Source organism: Chiloscyllium plagiosum, unplaced genomic scaffold (genome assembly GCF_037043375.1).
Source record: "Chiloscyllium plagiosum isolate Xiang-an unplaced genomic scaffold, Cpla_swu_hap1 HiC_scaffold_5, whole genome shotgun sequence".
NCBI lineage: Eukaryota > Metazoa > Chordata > Chondrichthyes > Orectolobiformes > Hemiscylliidae > Chiloscyllium > Chiloscyllium plagiosum.
In genome coordinates, this window is record NW_028270143.1 from 67672157 (window position 1) to 67690515 (window position 18359).

At 37.1% G+C, this 18359-nt stretch overlaps 1 protein-coding gene across 5 annotated transcripts in view; it reads right to left on the bottom strand.

The window, feature by feature from the left end:
* The window catches only part of LOC122547144 (serine/threonine-protein phosphatase 6 regulatory ankyrin repeat subunit A-like), a 213753-nt gene that overhangs the window by 22383 nt on the left and 173011 nt on the right, over positions 1–18359 (bottom strand). For all 5 annotated transcript variants that reach the window (XR_015757218.1, XM_087987263.1, XM_087987262.1 and 2 more), the window contains 9 exons: positions 17717–17828; positions 13033–13059; positions 12237–12311; positions 10838–11039; positions 7024–7111; positions 5873–5987; positions 3875–4094; positions 1421–1508; positions 1242–1325 (listed from right to left, as the gene is read on the bottom strand). Coding sequence is in view for 4 of the 5 variants with exons in the window: in XM_087987263.1 (XP_087843389.1) it covers positions 1242–1325; positions 1421–1508; positions 3875–4094; positions 5873–5987; positions 7024–7111; positions 10838–11039; positions 12237–12311; positions 13033–13059; positions 17717–17828 (1011 nt within the window). In the remaining variant the exon portion in view is untranslated. The remainder of the gene's footprint in view (positions 1–1241; positions 1326–1420; positions 1509–3874; positions 4095–5872; positions 5988–7023; positions 7112–10837; positions 11040–12236; positions 12312–13032; positions 13060–17716; positions 17829–18359) is intronic.

Here is an 18359-nt window from a genome sequence, read left to right on the forward strand (position 1 = left end):
GATGAAATGCCCATCAGCCATGATTGAATGGCGGAGTGGACTCGATGGGCCGAATGGCCTTACTTCCACTCCTATGTCTTATGGTCTGGTAGACTGAAGAATAGATCATGAAAATAAAGAGATCATTCTAAAACTTATGAATTATTAGTTAGGCTTCAATTGGAGTACCATGGACAATTCTGAGCATTACATTTCAGAAGATGTAAAGGCATTAGAAAGGGTATACAGAAGGATTATCATGTTGTAATCAAGGATAAGGAATCTCTGCTTTAAGGGAAACAGTTCTAAATTCTTACACACCTGAATATTTAGAGGATTGGTATATTTTAGGAGAAAACTATTCCCTCCGGTGAGTACATCATTAACCACAAGTCATAGATTTAAAACAATTTTGCAAAAACCAAGAGAGATGAAGATTGTTTTCCACTCAGTTGTTTCCATCTGGAACAGTCCATCTTAAAAATTGATAATCATGATTCCATGAATAATTTTAAAAAGGGATCGGATAGGTTCTTGAGAATGAGGAACTTCAATTAAAAATGGAAAACAGGCCAAAGCACCACTACGTTTTCGAAAAGCCAGCAAATGCCCAATGGAATGAATGGTCTCTTTCTGTGCTATACCTAAAACACAATACTCGTTCAATCCAATATTCCTTTGAAGTGTCAATTTATTTGCTCAAGTTCCAGTACAGAGCTAAAGCATATAATCTTTTGACGCATCAGAGTGCTGCCAACTGAATAAAGGCAAAATTCGTAATTATGAATCTGTAAAAATTTATGATATGAAATTCTGACATTAAAAAGTTTAGCTGCAGAAAGAAATATAGAACTGTTCACGGCCACTATAAAAAGTGTTATTGGAATTGCTTTGCTGTTTGAGAGCTGCATGCATGTATTATTTTTTAAATTGGTTAAAGTTAAGCTTGGCTGTTTGGGTTTAAAAACTAATTCATTCTAAATACGTTCTCCTCAAAATCTTGACCAATAACTCTTACACCAAAGTAAAAGACAGTTTTACATACGATATTGAATTATGTCACTAATTTGGATTGGCATAGCCTCTTCAACCATTTCATACCCCCTTAGAATACTAACATTGTCTTCTTTCTGCTGAATCTTTGTGTGCAAGAACTTTGAGAATCAAAGTGAAGATTGGTTGGTTACACTTAATAGTCACCAAGATTCACTCTGTTTTCAATGGGGTATACAGGGATTAAATATGAAAACAAATTTCATTACCTTCCTTTTCCATCTGTAGAGTTTACAATACTAGCACCTAGAACATCTATTAACATTTCTGCTGAACCTTCATTGTCATTTATTCTGAAAGGAGAGAAAAAAAACAGTACTAGATGAAACATACATTTATTTGGACACTTACTAATAATTCAGATTATAGTGATTATAAAAAAACTTACACAGCACAATGCAATGGATTAAAAGAGTTACCATCCAGTTTTTGAAAAACCTCCTGTTCCAGCAGAAGTTCTACACAGGTATCGTGACCTGACAAAAGACAAGAAAGCTCTTTATACCACCTTGTACTTTTACACATGTTTCAATTTATGGAAATACTCCAGTCGTAGTCTCTCAAGGAAGTATTAGGCACAAGACATTGCAATTACAAGTCCATTTTTAGTTTTATGTTCGCGAATCCAATGGCCAAATAAAAGAGGGAAAATGTGTTGTTCAACTATTTTGTGTGTATTTCCTGCAGGATGAGGAATAAAATATTGTGCAAAGGGATATAACAGTTTTTAAGAAATGACAAAATATCCACAAAATATTAAAATTAACTGGGTTTTATAGATATAGTGATAATCAAGAGATCAATTTTAAGCACCAACATTAAAATAATCATTTAAACTCCTTGCTGGGGCAGAACGAACTTCTGTGAGGAGGAGGAAACTTCTTCTATAATGAAAAATCAAAATCTGTTATATGTGATTTCATGAAGTCCAAAGGAGGCAGGTAGTAAAGGAATCTGAGATTATCATTGTTCTCCATAAAGATCCTGGAACAGTGATTAGATTTACAATAGAGAATTAGGTTCAGTGATATTTAAATGTTGTTCAAATATTTAGTGGAGGATTTAGTGAACTAAAGGCAGATGAGATGCTCAAGTCTGCATCTCTTGATACACAGCTAAGTGCCTGTATAAAAATTATTTGGAGAAATTTCATTTTTCTAAGACATAGAGGTATGATTTGATGGCTGATGTGGATGATAAATGATCAAAGAACATTAATTTCGGACATGGGGGGATTTTCTTGTGAGGAAAGGCGGAGTAGTTCAGGCTTGTACTCATTGAAGTTTAGAAGAACATCTTATTCAACCATTTAAGATTATGAGGGGATTTGACAGAGTAGACAGAGAGTCCAGGATCGAGGGCATAATGTCAGAATAAGGAGATGCTTATTTAAGACAGAATGGAAGAGGAACTTTTCTCTCGAAGGAGAGACAATGAGTGGATTTTTTTTTAAACCAGTGAGCTCTATCGAGGCTGGACAGGCAGAGTTTTAATAAGTACAGGAATCAATAATTATGGACAAAAGGCAGGAAACTGTAGCTGAGGATTATCAGATCAGCTACAATCTCATTGAATGACAGAGCAGACTTCAAGGCCCAAATGGCCTACTCTTATTCCTATGGCTTGTTGGTTGGATAAGGTTTTGTTTGTGATGTGGACTTTCCAGTGGGGAAATGAACCACTCATGAAAATGCTCATTTAAACTGATAATGCTCAATTTAGTTTCTTGATAAATTTCAATGACCGTTTTAATTGTAATTTTTAAGTAACAGCTTCTTGACTACATAGGTTTACTAAGAAGTTTAAACAATTTTTTGTGTCTCTTTGTGGAAAATGTGACATTGAACCATTTCTAATATGCCATTTTTGTTTATAAAAGTGCACATGATAGCACCTAGAAAATACAATTACTCAAGTACTATCCCTTTAACAAGAGAGCACTACTCCATTTTGTGTAGATATTTAAAATGAGAGGAAAATGTTTGTAAACATCATGGAGGAGAATTCTGCAATGAGGTCTGGGTGTCCTTATAGACCAGTAGTTGAGAGTAAGCATTCAAGTGCATAGGTGGTAAAGGAGACAACTGGCATATTTGTCTTCATGCTGAGAGGATTTGAGTGAATGTTTCGGGGTGATTTGCTGGAATTACACAGGCCATTGGTGAAACCACACCTGGAATACTGTGTGCAATTTTGGTTTCCCTATCTGAGAAGGGACATTCTTTCTGCAGAGTGAGTGTAGCAAAGGTTTACCAGACCGATTCCTGGGATGGCGAGATTTATGTATGAGGAGAGGTTGAATTGGTTAAGATTATATTCACTATAGTTCAGAAGAATGAAGGGCGATTTCATAGATAGCCATAAAATACTAACAGGACTAGATAGGGAGATGCAGGAAGGATGTTCCCAATGGCAGGGGAGTCCAGAACCAGAGGTCAAATTCTAAGGATATAGGGTAAACCACTTATAACTGAAATGAGGAAACATGGCTTCATCCAGACAATGATGAGCCTGTGGAATTTGCTACCACTGAAAGCACTCAAGCACATTTTGTGGTTTTAAGTAGTTGTTGGATATAGCATCTGGGGCTAAAGTGATGAAAGGATATGGGGGAAATGTGGGAATAGGCTACTGAGTTGAAGGATCAGCCATGATCATAATTGTGCAGATACTATTAGAAAATAATGGATGAAAATAAGGTGGCAGAGAAAAACTAACAATGTATATTTTATATAAAGAAACAAAGCTTCCATAAAATGTAATTTCCAAATAAAAAGAAGGGCAAGCCGCAAAAAGGATATATTTCCTATAAAGAAATTAATTGTAGAACTGCCTTATTTACCATTATAACAAGCCCAGTGCAGAGGTGTGTAACCGTGATTGTCTGAAACTGTAGGAACAATATCCATTGAGGATGCAGCTTGAAGCAATGCCCCAAGTACTCCTACATGCCCGCAAGCAGCTGCCAAGTGCAGGGACGTGCGGCCCTTGCAGTCCCGAATTAAAAAGTTAGCATTGTGTTGAAGTAAAGCTTCCACGCACTCTTCGTGACCAGTTACTGCCTGCAAATCAAAATGTTTAAAGTAACAAATCAAATTTTGTAAAATATACAATTACGCTGCTTATGAATCAGAGGGTAAGTTACATGCCTAATGTATATAGTTGCTATATAATTAAATTTACTTTGCTGATAGTAAATTCAATGATAAACCATTAAAAAGATTGTTTAGGTTTACATTTTTCTAAGTGAACAAATGAACTTTTACTCTTTTTAAAGAACTGTCATTAAGTTGGTACCTCAGTAAGCACAGGCAAATAAACCAAGAGCTATTTCGGTGGTTACAGCCAATATGGCAGACAAGAGTCAGATGTCTTTATAAGACTTTAGATAGGCCACACATTCAATTTTTGTCGCCATATTACAGTAAGGATGAGGCGGCTTTGGAAATGATGCAGAAAAGGTTTACCAGGATGCTGTCCGAATTCGAGGATATGAGATATAAAGGAGAGTCTAGGAAAAACTTGGACTTTTTCCACTGGAGTGGCGGGGACATGATAGGAGTCTATAAACTTTTGAGATGCACAGATTACATTGATGGTCAGATCTTTTTCCTCGAGCTGAAATGTCTAATATTAGGGGGCATGCATTTAAGGTGAAAGGGGTTAAGTTTTAAGGAGATGTGACGGGCAAGTCTTTTTTTAAACAGAGTGGTAGGCATCTGGAACGCACTACCAGGGATGGTACTGGAGGCAGATACCACAGCGGTGTTTTAAGGAACTTTTACATAAGCACATGAGTATACAAAGAATGGAGGGATGTGGACAAAGGGCAAGTAGAAGAGATTAGTTTAATTTGGCGAGGTAAAAACAATGACTGCAGATGCTGGAAACCAGATTCTGGATTAGTGGTGCTGGAAGAGCACCGCAGTTCAGGCAGCATCCAAGGAACAGCAAAATCGACTTCATAAGGGCTTTTGCCCAAAATGTCGATTTCGTTGCTCCTTGGATGCTAGTTTAATTTGGCGTCATGCTCAGCACAACATCGTGGGCCGAAGAGTCTGCTCCTGTGCTGTACTGTTATATGTTCTATGTCATCAGATGGTTTTCAACTGTGATATGGACAATCATGCACATTTCTGTTTAGTGATAGAACCATGCAGTGTCTTTTTAAACATCTACATGTCATATATTGTGCATTTTTCCACAAGAATATTTCCAGATTTCTAGACTTTATACACCTTAAATATTCATAACATATTATGAATGTAGGCGGCACGGTGGCACAGTGGTTAGCACGGCTGCCTCACAGCGCCAGAGACCCGGGTTCAATTCCCGCCTCAGGCGACTGACTGTGTGGAGTTTGCACGTTCTCCCCATGTCTGCGTGGGTTTCCTCCGGGTGCTCCGGTTTCCTCCCACAGTCCAAAGATGTGCAGGTCAGGTGAATTGGCCATGCTAAATTGCCCGTAGTGTTAGGTAAGGGGTAAATGTAGGGGTATGGGTGGGTTGCGCTTCGGCGGGGCGGTGTGGACTTGTTGGGCCGAAGGGCCTGTTTCCACATTGTAAGTAATCTAATCTATGTAAGTAATCTAATTATTAAAATCAGTTTTGTGCATACAGTTACAATGAATCCATTTCTGTTATTAGATTTATTATATCCTTGCTTCATCATTTCTATCTCTGCTCTGTGATCAGCAGCTAACAGAGACTGAAAAATGCAATCCATGCATGAGCTGCTGAGGCTGGAGTTCAATTTTAGGCAGCAACATTAGCCTCTTTCAAAGGCACCCGAGATTTCTTCATACAATACATTAGAAGCAGGACCATTAGAATCCACTAACCCCTCTGTGTAATGCAGTTCTCCCCCATTTGTCTTTGGCATCTACATTTGCACCCTTAAGAAGTGAGCATACACAGTCCGTATGTCCATTTAAAACAGAGAGCATCAGAGGAGTTCTACAATAAAGAAAACAATTCAAATTATAAATATATGACAAATTTACATGTTCCAGCAATTTTTAAAGCAAATATTTAGTATAAGAGAATTAAACACAATGTATCGGATTATGGATATAAGTAATAAAAAGTAAAATGGAGAGGAAAATAAAATATGGATTTGCGGAGAGTGATAGACACTGGGGAAACACTTTCTTTTAATTTCAAATTTATAGAGTAATTAAAATGTACTACAGATAGAATCCATCACTGCTTATCATGTGATTTAATTATTACAATAACTTTACTTCAGAGGTAGCCATCATTATTGCGATCCTATATCTCTCAACTTATAAGCATTAAATATGATTTATGATTATAAAATGCTATGAACTGGTCTGAACATTTTCTACATTAATAGCAAGCTGCTGAGAGAGTTGTAAATCTATTGTCAGTATATGCAGAATTTTCTTTGACCATTAAACTGCCAACTAAACTTTAGACATTTCCACTAATATATCTAAAAATGCAGTCAAATTTTCTGTTCTCCCTGTAATTCCTCCTCAAGCTGTTATGCTTTGCTGCAGTACAGCTGGGAGTAAAGGTGGCATTATTTCCTAATACTTATTCACATTAACTTCCAACAGGGATCACTGAACTACATTGCCATTGGGGGCAAAGGTCACTTCTCAAATCTCCCAACCTCCACCCCACCAGACATGATTTGTTGCAGTCTGCATTGCTCAGGTACTCAATGATTTAATCAATTCAAATATCTAGGGAGTACAAAAATTTCCTTCAAGCAGTTAGTAGCTTCAAATAATAACTTACTGAACATTTATAGTAAGAGCAGATAAATGTTGGCCTGCTCCCAGCTTCTATATGGTCATTTTGTAAACTGAGCCATTAAAAATACATATAATCAATCGTCATAAAGAAGAAAACAGCTTACATTAAACATAATTTGTTTCCCCTTACTTCCAGAGTAAACTTCCCCTTAAACATTACAAAAGTATCAATTTTTTCTGTAGAAATTCCATTAAAATATTTTACTCACTGTCCATTTCCATCTTGAATGTCCACTGCCGTGTAGAGGTCAGTATTACCTATTAGGAGCCGCAGGCATTCTGAATGACCATTTGTTGCTTAAAAAAAATAAAGTGAATGGAATAATTTATGAGGAAAAGCTTGTATCTTTGTCAATTAAAATAAATCCTGCAATGTCCAACTCCATTCACAACTTGGAAAATGAAGAAATTTAATGTCTGGACAACATCCAGACTTGAGCCAGCTTACGCCATAACTTTCAAGACAAATATTGGGCAATCATCATTTTCATAATTAAATAAACAGTCCAACAAATTGCCTGGATTTTCAATAGCATCACCATAAAACATGTCCTGGGAAAGGCACAGGCTGAGAACTTGTATTAAGGGATTCACTACATAACTCATCTACATAATTCTTTATGATTCTATATCATTTCAAACATTTCTTAAACATTGTGTGCTTTAGCAAAGAATATGCTCTTAATGTTGACTCATTCGATCAGATTAAAATGCATCTTAAATTAGATCTTAACTGTGTATGTATAGCTAATTTAGGTGTAACTACTGATGTATTAAAAAGGCTGCACGTTAAGCTAACATACAGACCCCGGAAGTAGTTTGCTAAGTTTGAAGTAGCAGAGCGCTTGCTATTCCATCCCATACTCCGTTAAAATGTCATTGATGAGCCTGACTAGTTACGAATTATGATAAAGAAGGTAAAATGGTTGAGGAAGATTGTACAACCATTAGGCTTGAAATAAATGAGTTCCACTGAAATTTGTGATTGTTGAACTGTAAGTTCCAGAAATGAACAACTTTTTCTTTATTTGCTATTTTTAGAAGCAGTTTTAAAAAAAAGTGAATTTTGTGATTGAGTTCTTTCCAAAAAAATGTTTTATTTTATAGCAAAGATTAATTCCAAATCATTGCCTCTTACTGCTTAAAAGGTTTTCTCCTCACAATTATCTACACCTCTTGCCTAAACTCTTGCTAGTTCTACAACTGTTGAAACTTTTCCACAATCCTCATTATAATTGCTATCCTTCCAAATTTAGTGGCTTTAACAACAGATGTTGTTCTCTCAATAAAGTTCAAACTGCTCCCTGAAGGAGCATGAAGAGCAGTACCTGCCTGCTGAAAATCACTTTATATATATATATATTTCCAGTCTGAGAAGTTTCCCTTATTTTACACTTCGCACCTACCAGCAAATTAGTTTGAAATAATTATTTACTTCTCCCATTTACTTGTATGCTTACAACTTTTTAAACCTTGAAATGAAAAAGTAGCATGGATCAGGTGACTATTTTTCCATGTGCTCACTATAGTCCAAATCTTCTTGTCTTTAGATCATTGGAGAGAGGACATATAAATAGAGATGCACACTGAGTCTCTGAGAATGTCTTGATATGCTGACCTGTGAGAAAATTGAGGGCATTTCAATTTGCCACCAGCCATCTATCACTCCATCTCACTTATCCCCCTACAAATTATTACCTTATCAACTCACCCCTTCACTAACATTCAAACTGGATCTTCAAACTTACTGTCTTGCAGCTCAAGTTGTTTAAAAAAAAAAGGCACAATTCTACACTAGAGCTCTGACGATGTTAGTAAAGCCAGGCTTGGAAGCCCAAGCACGAAATGCAGAGCGGTATCAAGGGGGAACATTCAGGCAGAGTGTCAACCTGACAATAATTGCCATTCCCTGGAAGATCTGGGTCATGTAAAAATGAAAGCACAAATTTTCATACATATTTTCCTCTGGTCATGTCATGTCATTTGCATGGATCAATGAGATTGTGTTTTATGAACCACTTCCCTGCAACATTCTGATGTCAAAACGAAAACTGCTTCAGTGGCATAATCTTAAAAAAAGCCTATGGAATCTCTGATGCATCCATCAAGTTCCTTCGCTGTTGAAAGTAATAGTGGGTAATTAAATTAATCTTTGTGCTCCACTAACAGATGCAGATTCAAGGGCACATTTGGCAAGGTGGCTCAGTGGCTGGCACTGCTGCCTTAGTGCCAGGGACCCAGATTTGATTCCACTCTTGGGTGACTGCCTGTGTGGAGCTTGCGTGTTCTCGCTGTGTCTGTGCGAGTTTCCTCCGGGTGCTTCGCTTCTTTCCATAATCCAAAGATGTGCAGACTGGGTGGATTGGCCATGCTAACTTGCCAATAATGTCCAGGGATGTGTAAGCTAGAAAGATTAGCCTTGGGGAATGCAGGGTTACAGGGATAGGGTGAGGGATAAGTCTAGGTGGGATCCTCTCTGGAGGGTTGATGTGGACTTTATGGGCTGAATGGCCTGTTTCCACACAGTAGGGATCCTAGGATAAGGAAAGTTGTGATATTACCAATTAGCTCTGCATTGCTAACATTAAAGATTTCATCACTTCATGCACAGCTACAAAAACAATTTAGAACCTCCCAAAATCTTCATGACCTGCCTGTTGAAATGCATCCTTGAATTTTTGATGGTGAGTTAAAACAAGCCGAATGCAACAACAGGCAATTTACTGCAGTTGTCATAACAACCAGCACTGGGAGGAAGCATGCATGAGCAACAAGCCAAAGTGGGAGAGTGAGCAACAGCCAGAATGAACAAGAGCCAGAGCGAGCTGGATAGAAAGAGATAACGAGATAGAGAGCTAGAGAGAGAGGGATTGGGATAGATAGAAATAGAGATAGAGAGACAGAGACAGAGACAGAGAGAGAGAGAGAGACTTCTGAAGTATAATGTTGCATGGTACTTCACACAAGCGTTGAACCAAATCGGAGACTAAGTTGCATAGGTAATATTGCCACCAACAACCAAGTCTGGTTTTAGTGGCTGGGTTTAATGGGATTCTTCAAGGACTGCATCCTGAAGGGATGCTGTTGTCTTGGGCATTTGCACAGAGGAACAGGAATGAGTTATTCAGCCCATTGAGCCTGCTCTGCTGTTCAATTAGACCTTAGCTGACCATTTAACTCAAGGCCACTTTTCACACTACTGCCTCAGTATCATTAGTTGTCATTTCTGTCTCAAACACATTCAATGACTGAGCTTCCACAGTCATCGGGATTAGAGAATTCCAAAAATTTTCCCTCATTTCAGTTTTAATAACTATATGTTGATAAGAGGTAAGTTAACTAAATACCAGTGTCGGGCAGCAAACAAGGTCTAATGGATGTAGGGTTTTGACACAAGTTAGGATACTGGGCAGAGTTTTAGATTATCTTAAGCTTATAGAGGCTAGAACTTGGGAGACAAGCCTGAACTGTGCTGGAATAGACAAATCGAGGAGGTCACAAAGTCATACATGAGAATATTTCAGCAGAAAAGGAAAGGAAATATAACCAGCAAAAATGCTGGAGAAATTCAGCAACTCAAAGCATCTGGATTCGTTTCACCTCTGTTAAAAGGCACCTCATAAGTTCCTGAGTGGTAGGTATTCACCGTAAGTTATTAGCTATCTGGGATAAGGAGGGCTAAAGGGTGGGCACAGCTGATGATTTGCATTTGGGAATTATAGAGAAATTTTCTGGATGTTTTTGTAAGTTAATATCAAATTCTCTAACCCTTCCGCCAATTATTTTGCCTTATACTTCTTCACGAGATTGTATGGTAAAAAGGTAAGGAGACAGCACATATATTTACACCAGATCCAGATGGTTGGATTCAGTATATGCAAACTGCCTTTGCTGTGCTACAATTCTTAAGTCCCATGCTGCAGCAACTTCCTACATTACACCATTAATGTAGATTTTGCACAAACATGATGAAAATTTGGTTAAATTCATTTGGTGCAATATTGTAACAAAATCTACACATACCTGCAGCATGAATTGGGGTTCTTTTAGTCACAAAATCTTTAACAAGAATGGATGCTCCCTGATTGATTAATACATCCACACACTCTACATGTCCTTTGAAAGCTGCTAGATCCAACGGTGTGCGACCATTATTATTTCTCACATCCAAATCTAGGAGAGACTGTACCAGTACCTCCAGTGCCTGGTGGTGTCCATGGTAAGCCTGAAAATGTAGAAAAGAGGTTTGTTTAGCACAAAAAAATGCATTTTGAATAAACATTAAAAGAAGTAAAACTGAATATTGTAAAATTATATGACAAAACCCGCACTCCCAAATATTGCAGGAGAAATTAATCCTTAATGTTCAAAAGTTCAGATTCACTTCCAATGGGAAATCAGTAAAATCACTTTAGAGAATGACATAGATCAAATTGTGCACTGTTTAAATCAACAGCAAATTAGCTTATATTTAGAATTACAAACTATAATCGGGTTTGTATATTGCTTGTGGTTTTAATGTAGTTGGTGTGAGAAACAAAAGCTCACTCACTTTAATAATTTCAGTCCGAGACAAATACCTGAACAACAGCGTCGTTTTATTTATACACCTATAGGTGGGTGCTTTGTCTAATTACCAGGTAAGGCAATGACAAAATGCACAGTATATCCCAAAAAACCCTTGCAATTTATACTGTTTTTTCCCATATGTTTTCCTTATTCCATTGTCTGTTCCCTGCTTCGCTTACGTCACAGATTTCCTTAAGACTTATCCCACAACTTCTGTTTATCCTGTCTTGTCCGTGACAAACTCTTATCTCTGACTCCCATAAGGGTGTTTGACGTCAGTCTATTGTAGATTATTGATTAGGCATATCTTTTCTTCTATCAGCATCTATTTCCATTCAGAGGCCACTTTGACCTCTTTGATTAGGGTTTGTTCCTGTGTCCGCGTGTAAGGGGGGAACAGATGCTTTCCTGTTTGCCCATATATCCACCATTGTTCTGTATTCACGTCTCATGCTAACATATCCTTTCTTTTTGCTGAATATGTATTTTCTCATTCCTGTTCTGTATCAGAATTTATACTTGCAGAAATAACATTAATTCATTTATATCCCACATTGGTAAACAAAATCATATTCCCCACTCAACATCATAAAGTTTCTGCTGCAATAAGTCAAAAATATGTGAAAAAGCTTTCTCAAAAAATTTATAAAATTACATTATGTTCAACAGGTTAGCTTTATGGCTAGAATAAAACAGTTACATAGGTGATTAAATACATTCCAGATTGTACAACAGTTACAATCCATTTCTGGACATGAAAAACTCGTGATTTGACTGAAATGTTTGTATATAATCCAGATATACTTTAGACAGATATTCTACAAAAGCATTTGTATAAACATTTTATACTCACAGCCAAATGCAAAGGACTGATGGGTGCCTTGTTATCAGAATCATTCAGCATGTCCGTACCTGATGTTTCCATCAACTAAGAAAATAGATAAAATACATTAGAAAATAAATATTATGTGGACAAAGACAACTGATAAAAGTTCTTGAGCATGGCAGTATATATTCAATCTTAGGTAGGAAAATATCAGTACAGAGCTAATATAAAGCTTCATGGGATAAACTTCAGGGGAGATGGCAAAACTAATGTCAATAGATTTTGTTAAGGGCTATTGAATAATTTCATAAATATTTAGGATCAAGAAATCCTGACTTTCAGGCAGATCTAATATTTTGCTTTCTCCAGCAAGTTGCTTTGTCAACAATGTGGAAGTCAGCACACAACCTTTTCATTATGGTCACCTGATGCACTTAAGGGAGTGACTTTAAAGTCTTTTCGCCCTTTTAAGATTTGTAATTATACATGTAAAAATCAAAGGATACTGTATCCTTTAACAGACATTTTGGAAGCAATGCTAGTGCATCTTTTTTACACAATGTGAAAAGTGATGTAAAATATATGTTGCATTGTTTGATATCGTATGTAAGGTAACTAAAGTATCTTCATTCTCGAAAAATATAGGATTGAACTGACTCATATATTCAAAGTTAAAATAGTAACTAAATAGGGGAGAAATTAAGTGGGTTTTAAACATACAAAACAAACATATTTAGCACAAACTCTCATCCATGTATTAAAGGCTATGATATTAAATGACAGTTAGGATGCAAGATATGAAATGAATGTAATAATAACTTACTACATCAAGAGGAGTTTCATTAGCAATCTGAAAAAGTTGAAAAAACCCAATTTACTAAATGGTAAAAGCTCAAAAGTTTTAAGCATCCTTTTGATTCTACACACATCTAAAAATAAAATGAAACACAGGTTTAATTTATTTTTACATGAGCAGATATTTAATGCATGCATGCATGCACAGCATAAAAAATATATTGCTTAATTCTGGGCACTTGTCACTCTTTGGTGCCAGTAGTTTTCATCACTGATACTTTTCTCATACTTATTTCGGATCGAGCCCTGTCCTTGGTGCAACATTAGTTTCCTTGGATGCAGACTCTTCAGTGTCTATAAATACCTACTTAAAATAATAATGCATCTACTGCTTCTTTATTTCCACTGGCAACATGAGCATCATCAGTTGTCAAAAGACTAATAATGCTGTTGACCACCCTCTTCCTCCTAAATGTAATTGCAAAATCAGTTTAATGTTGATTTTGACATCCCTTGAGTGTTTTCCATGATCTTTTTGTAGTTCAATCATCCTTTGCTGGTCTTCATTCAGTCGCCTTTGCCAGGATCTAGTTGTTTTAATTTGTTCCTTGCTTCTTTGGTGTCAGTGTATTTTGCTTTGGCAAGTCCAATTCTTTCTCTGATGGCATATAAACTGGGAGTTTTTTTTAAAAGAACAATTTCACTAATTTTCTTTTCCTTCGCCCAGCAGCAGACTTGACCAATTGACTGTGGACAGTCTTTACCTGATCCCACTGAAGTCAACATTAACTAAGTATAGAATCTTAATGGTTGTACTGAACATTTGCTTTTTAATCACAAGTTGAATTTGATAGCATCATGATTTCTTTCAGATAAATATCGATGCACCATTAGACTGTTTACAAAACTTGGCTGGCTCATTATTCATTTACTAATTATACCATGACAAAGCCCCTCATTTGTTATCAGAAATACTGGTGCAGGAAACGAACACAGGCTTATTCAAAATATTCACTGCCTTGCTCACAGGTGAATTATTAGAATTTCATAAAAAGTGGCAATCTACTTTTTTTTACCAACTAAACATGGCTAGCAATTCTGTTCGGAAACAATAGTAGGGTAAATTGTCAAGTTAATCAAGAAACATCTATGGAGAACATGCAATTTCACTTCCACTAAAGTAAACTTCAAGTACAAACAGGACTGTTTTCTCCCCATACAATGGGTTTGATGGCAGAAGACACATTAATCATTTCCATTGTGCAGACTTGGTGAAAAACACAGTGAAAGCAAAATTTTAACATTATACTTTGTTCATTGATCTTGCCATGCATTAGGGTTTAAAATCATTTTCAGAATATTTAGAAAGGCATTTACTCTTCAGATTAGAAATGGCAGCTACCTGGCAAATTATTGCTCAAAATGTTCTCAGAACAGTGTGCAATACATTGTTTAAAGGATGTAAAATATTTACTAACAGTTGTTCTCATATTTCACAAAACTATTACAAATTAAAACTGGCCTACTAATTTTGGCAACCTGTGTTCCAAATTCATCTTTGTTTTATCAAAAGGAGGGGAATGTCAGAGTATTAACAACAAATAAGTACAGACTTGTGTCTTATTGATGTAAACTGTCTGAAACATTTGAATGACATGACTATTTTCCATTTATGAATTTTTCTCAATGGTTTATGAAGGTCGAGATAGGTCAGAAGGCAGGAGTCATCAATAAGCAGAACCTACTCACTCAGTAATATCCTCAACAATGCTCAGTTTGGTTACACTCAATCATGTAGCTTCAGATTAACCCTGGACAAAAGAGCTAATCAGAGAAGAATGTGGCTGTCCTTTGCATGAAGATACAATTCAGCAACATTCCCCAGGACCTTACCATTAAGTTCTGATTTTATGGTGGAAGAAAGGTCATCGATGAAATATTTGAGCATGGTTGAGCCAAAGACACTATTCTGTGGAACTCCTGTGGAGATGCTCGAGGAGCTGAGATGACTAATCTTTAATAACCACAACTACTAGGTATGACTCCAACTGGCAGCAAGTTTTCCCCAATTCCCACTGACTCCAGATTTATTAGGGTACCTTGCTGCCACATTTTGACAAATGTAACCTTGACGTCAATGACAGTCACACTCATGTCACCTCTGGAATTTAGCTTTATTGTCTATGTTTGAACTAGGGTTGTAAGAGGTCGAATGTAAGTGGCATTGGTGGGACCCATTTGGACAGTCAGAGAATAGGTTATGACTAAGCAAGTATTGTTTAACAGCACTGCTGATAATACCTTCCACAACTGACCTGACAATCGAGGGTAGTGTGATGTGGCTGTAATTAGCGGAGTTATATTTATCCTGCCTTTTTGTGTTACGTTTAAGAGCTATTAAGGGCATTTAAGAGATGATTGTCACATTGCTGTTTGTCTACAGTCACATGCAGGCAGACCAAGGTATGGACAGCAAAGCAAGAGAATGCCAAGCATTCAGTCCCGATATTAAGTATTGAAGGCTGCAGTGTCCCCAAGTGGAAAATGAGATGTTTTAAAATTAGGACTTCTTCAGGACTCATATCAAGTTCAATAAGTTTAAGGCTTGAGTTCCTTCTTCCATCCCCTTCCCTCACCCCCACACACTAGGCCTTGTTATCACGTGAGCTGCTTTCATCACAGTCAATGCAATTTCAACCACAAATGGTGCTCATTAACAAGCTTTTCTTTTAGCCCGACTCACCATGCCTTTGTCTGCTCTACTGTCTCTCTGACCCCAGCTCCACTTATTGTTTACTCCTCCCTGCGTTCCCCCCTTCACCCCACACTTACACATAGCAAACTTCATCTGTCACTTGTTGCCCACACATTTCATCTGGCTATACCTTTGCAGCCTCCTGTGTTTCCTTCTCAGGTCACTCTCCCACCTGCTTTGTATCATCAGCAAACTTGAATATATTACTATCCATCGCTTCATCGAGGATGAATGTTGTGAAACATGAAAAGATTTACAAAGATGCTGCCGGGCTTGGAGGATTTGAGCTAAAAGGAGAGGCTAAATAGACCGGGGCTGTTTTCCCTGGAGCGTCGGAGGCTGAGGGGTGACCTTACAGAGGCTGATAAAATCTTGAGGGGCATGGATAGAATAAATAGACAAGGTATTTTCCATGGGGTGGAACTAGAGGGCATAGGTTTAGAGTGAGAGGAGAAAGATTTAAAAGAGACTTAAGGGGCAACTTCTTCACAGAGGGCGGTGTGTGTATGGAATGTGCTGCCAGAGGAACTGGTGGAGGTTGGTACAATGAAAACACTTAAAGGGCATCTGGATGGATATATGAAGGGTTTAGATGGTTATGGGCAAAGTGCTGGCAAATGGAACTAGATTAATTTAGGATATCGAGTCAGCATGGACAAGTTGGACCATAGGCTCTGTTTCCATGTTGTATATCTCTATGACTTTATGGAGATTAACAATAGCTGAGACCCAGTGCTGATCCATTAGTCCCAGTCTGCAATCTGAAAATACACTAATTCTGCCCACTCTGCTTCCTGTATATTAACCAATCCTCTTATTATATTACCCCAAACCAATGAGTCCATAAACTTTAGTGAGACACCGCAGCTCATTTTGGAAATCTAGGTTTACTATACCTGCTAAATATTACTGGAATTTGTAGATTGCAGCTATTGGGAAAGATTGAAAAGGTTAAGGTTTCTATCCTTATGAACAGGAGAGATGTGGGGAGAATAATGTTTCCACATGTAGACGATACCAAAACCTGATGCCACAAATACAAGACAGTTAGCCAATAATGATCCATTTAGGAAATAAGGAGAAACATATGTACTGGAATATTGCATTTAAAATACAGGATTTGCCATTACTGAAAATGGTCCAAGACAAGTAGTTTAGGTGCTTTCAAAAGGAAACGAGATAGAGCAAGTGTGAAAGAATGGATATGGTGAAATACTGATATCTGGTAAGTACATGGGAAGGGAAATCATGACTCTTGTGTGGAGTAGCAAAATAGGTGGATTGAATAGCTGTGGTGATGCTATATATTGTGCATGATTCAATATGTCTGCTCATAAAATACAAACAGGTTGACCGGCCCCAAATTAGGTGAAAAAGAATGGACAAGTCAGATTATTCACCTGATTACAGCTCTGGCTTTGAAATATAGAATCTACTTAGTTTAGTTGGTCACTAGTTCAGAAGGTTCTGGGCTAATGCACCACTTGAGATCCGAACCTCAATCTAGAATAGCACTTTAGTGAATTATTGTGAAAATATACTGAACAACACATTATTAAATGAAAATTACAGTTATAAAATGTAAAATTTCACATGGTTATATTTCAAAAGTAACAGTTCTTCTGCTATCTTGGCTAATATTCCTCTCTCAACGAACGTAGATTAATCATTCATTAATTTCTTTTATTTCCTCTTGCAACTGCAATTCATGGAAATTCACTGGCTGGGAAGAGCTTTAGGGGTATAAATAATGAAAAATCCTTAATGCTGGATGCGATACATTTCTGTTGGCAATCGTACTGAAGTCTACATAAGAGATCAAAGTTATTCTATAACAAAGAGGAATATGGAACTTAACACATTTGCTACCTCCAAATTACTTTATCATTCAGTTCTATCACATCGACCAAAACATTTAGAGGTTAGTTTCTCAATTAAGAAAATCGAATAGACTTACAAGTTCAAGACATAAACGATGCCCATAAGCAGCTGCATAATGCACTGCATTATAGCCCTGTTTATCTCGAATTCCAGGATTTGCATCATTGCGGAGCAGATACTCCAGGCACCTGAACATGGAGAAAAAGTCATGAGTTGAGTGAACACCAACACTTCACCTTAAAAAGCACATGCAAGAATATTGCGTTTCCATATAATAAAAGCAGAGAATATTGAAAATTTCATCAGGCAGCATTTGAGTTGACATGAGTTGATATTTGAGTGGAAAACGAGTTAACATTTCAGGTCAATGACCTTTTATTAGATTATTTATTCATGGAAAGTTCAGGAATTTTTAAGTTTTGAGTTGTACAGAAAGCACATTTAAGCACTGACTAATGTTGTGGGTGAGGTTTAAAAAATATATTTGGTCATAATGCAATTAAAATGCTACTGTAATTGATAAGCATTTCACTGGACTATATTTTGTGCCATAATGGGCGTCAACCCTCTCAACTCTCAATGTCTTTTCAGAATTACAAATTAAAGAAACTGACAATGACTCAATGCACTCCCCGCAGATTACTCCTTACATCCTCTTCAGTGGCCATTTCATGTGTTAAAATATTAATCCTAATTTCAATCTCATCTCAACAGGTTCA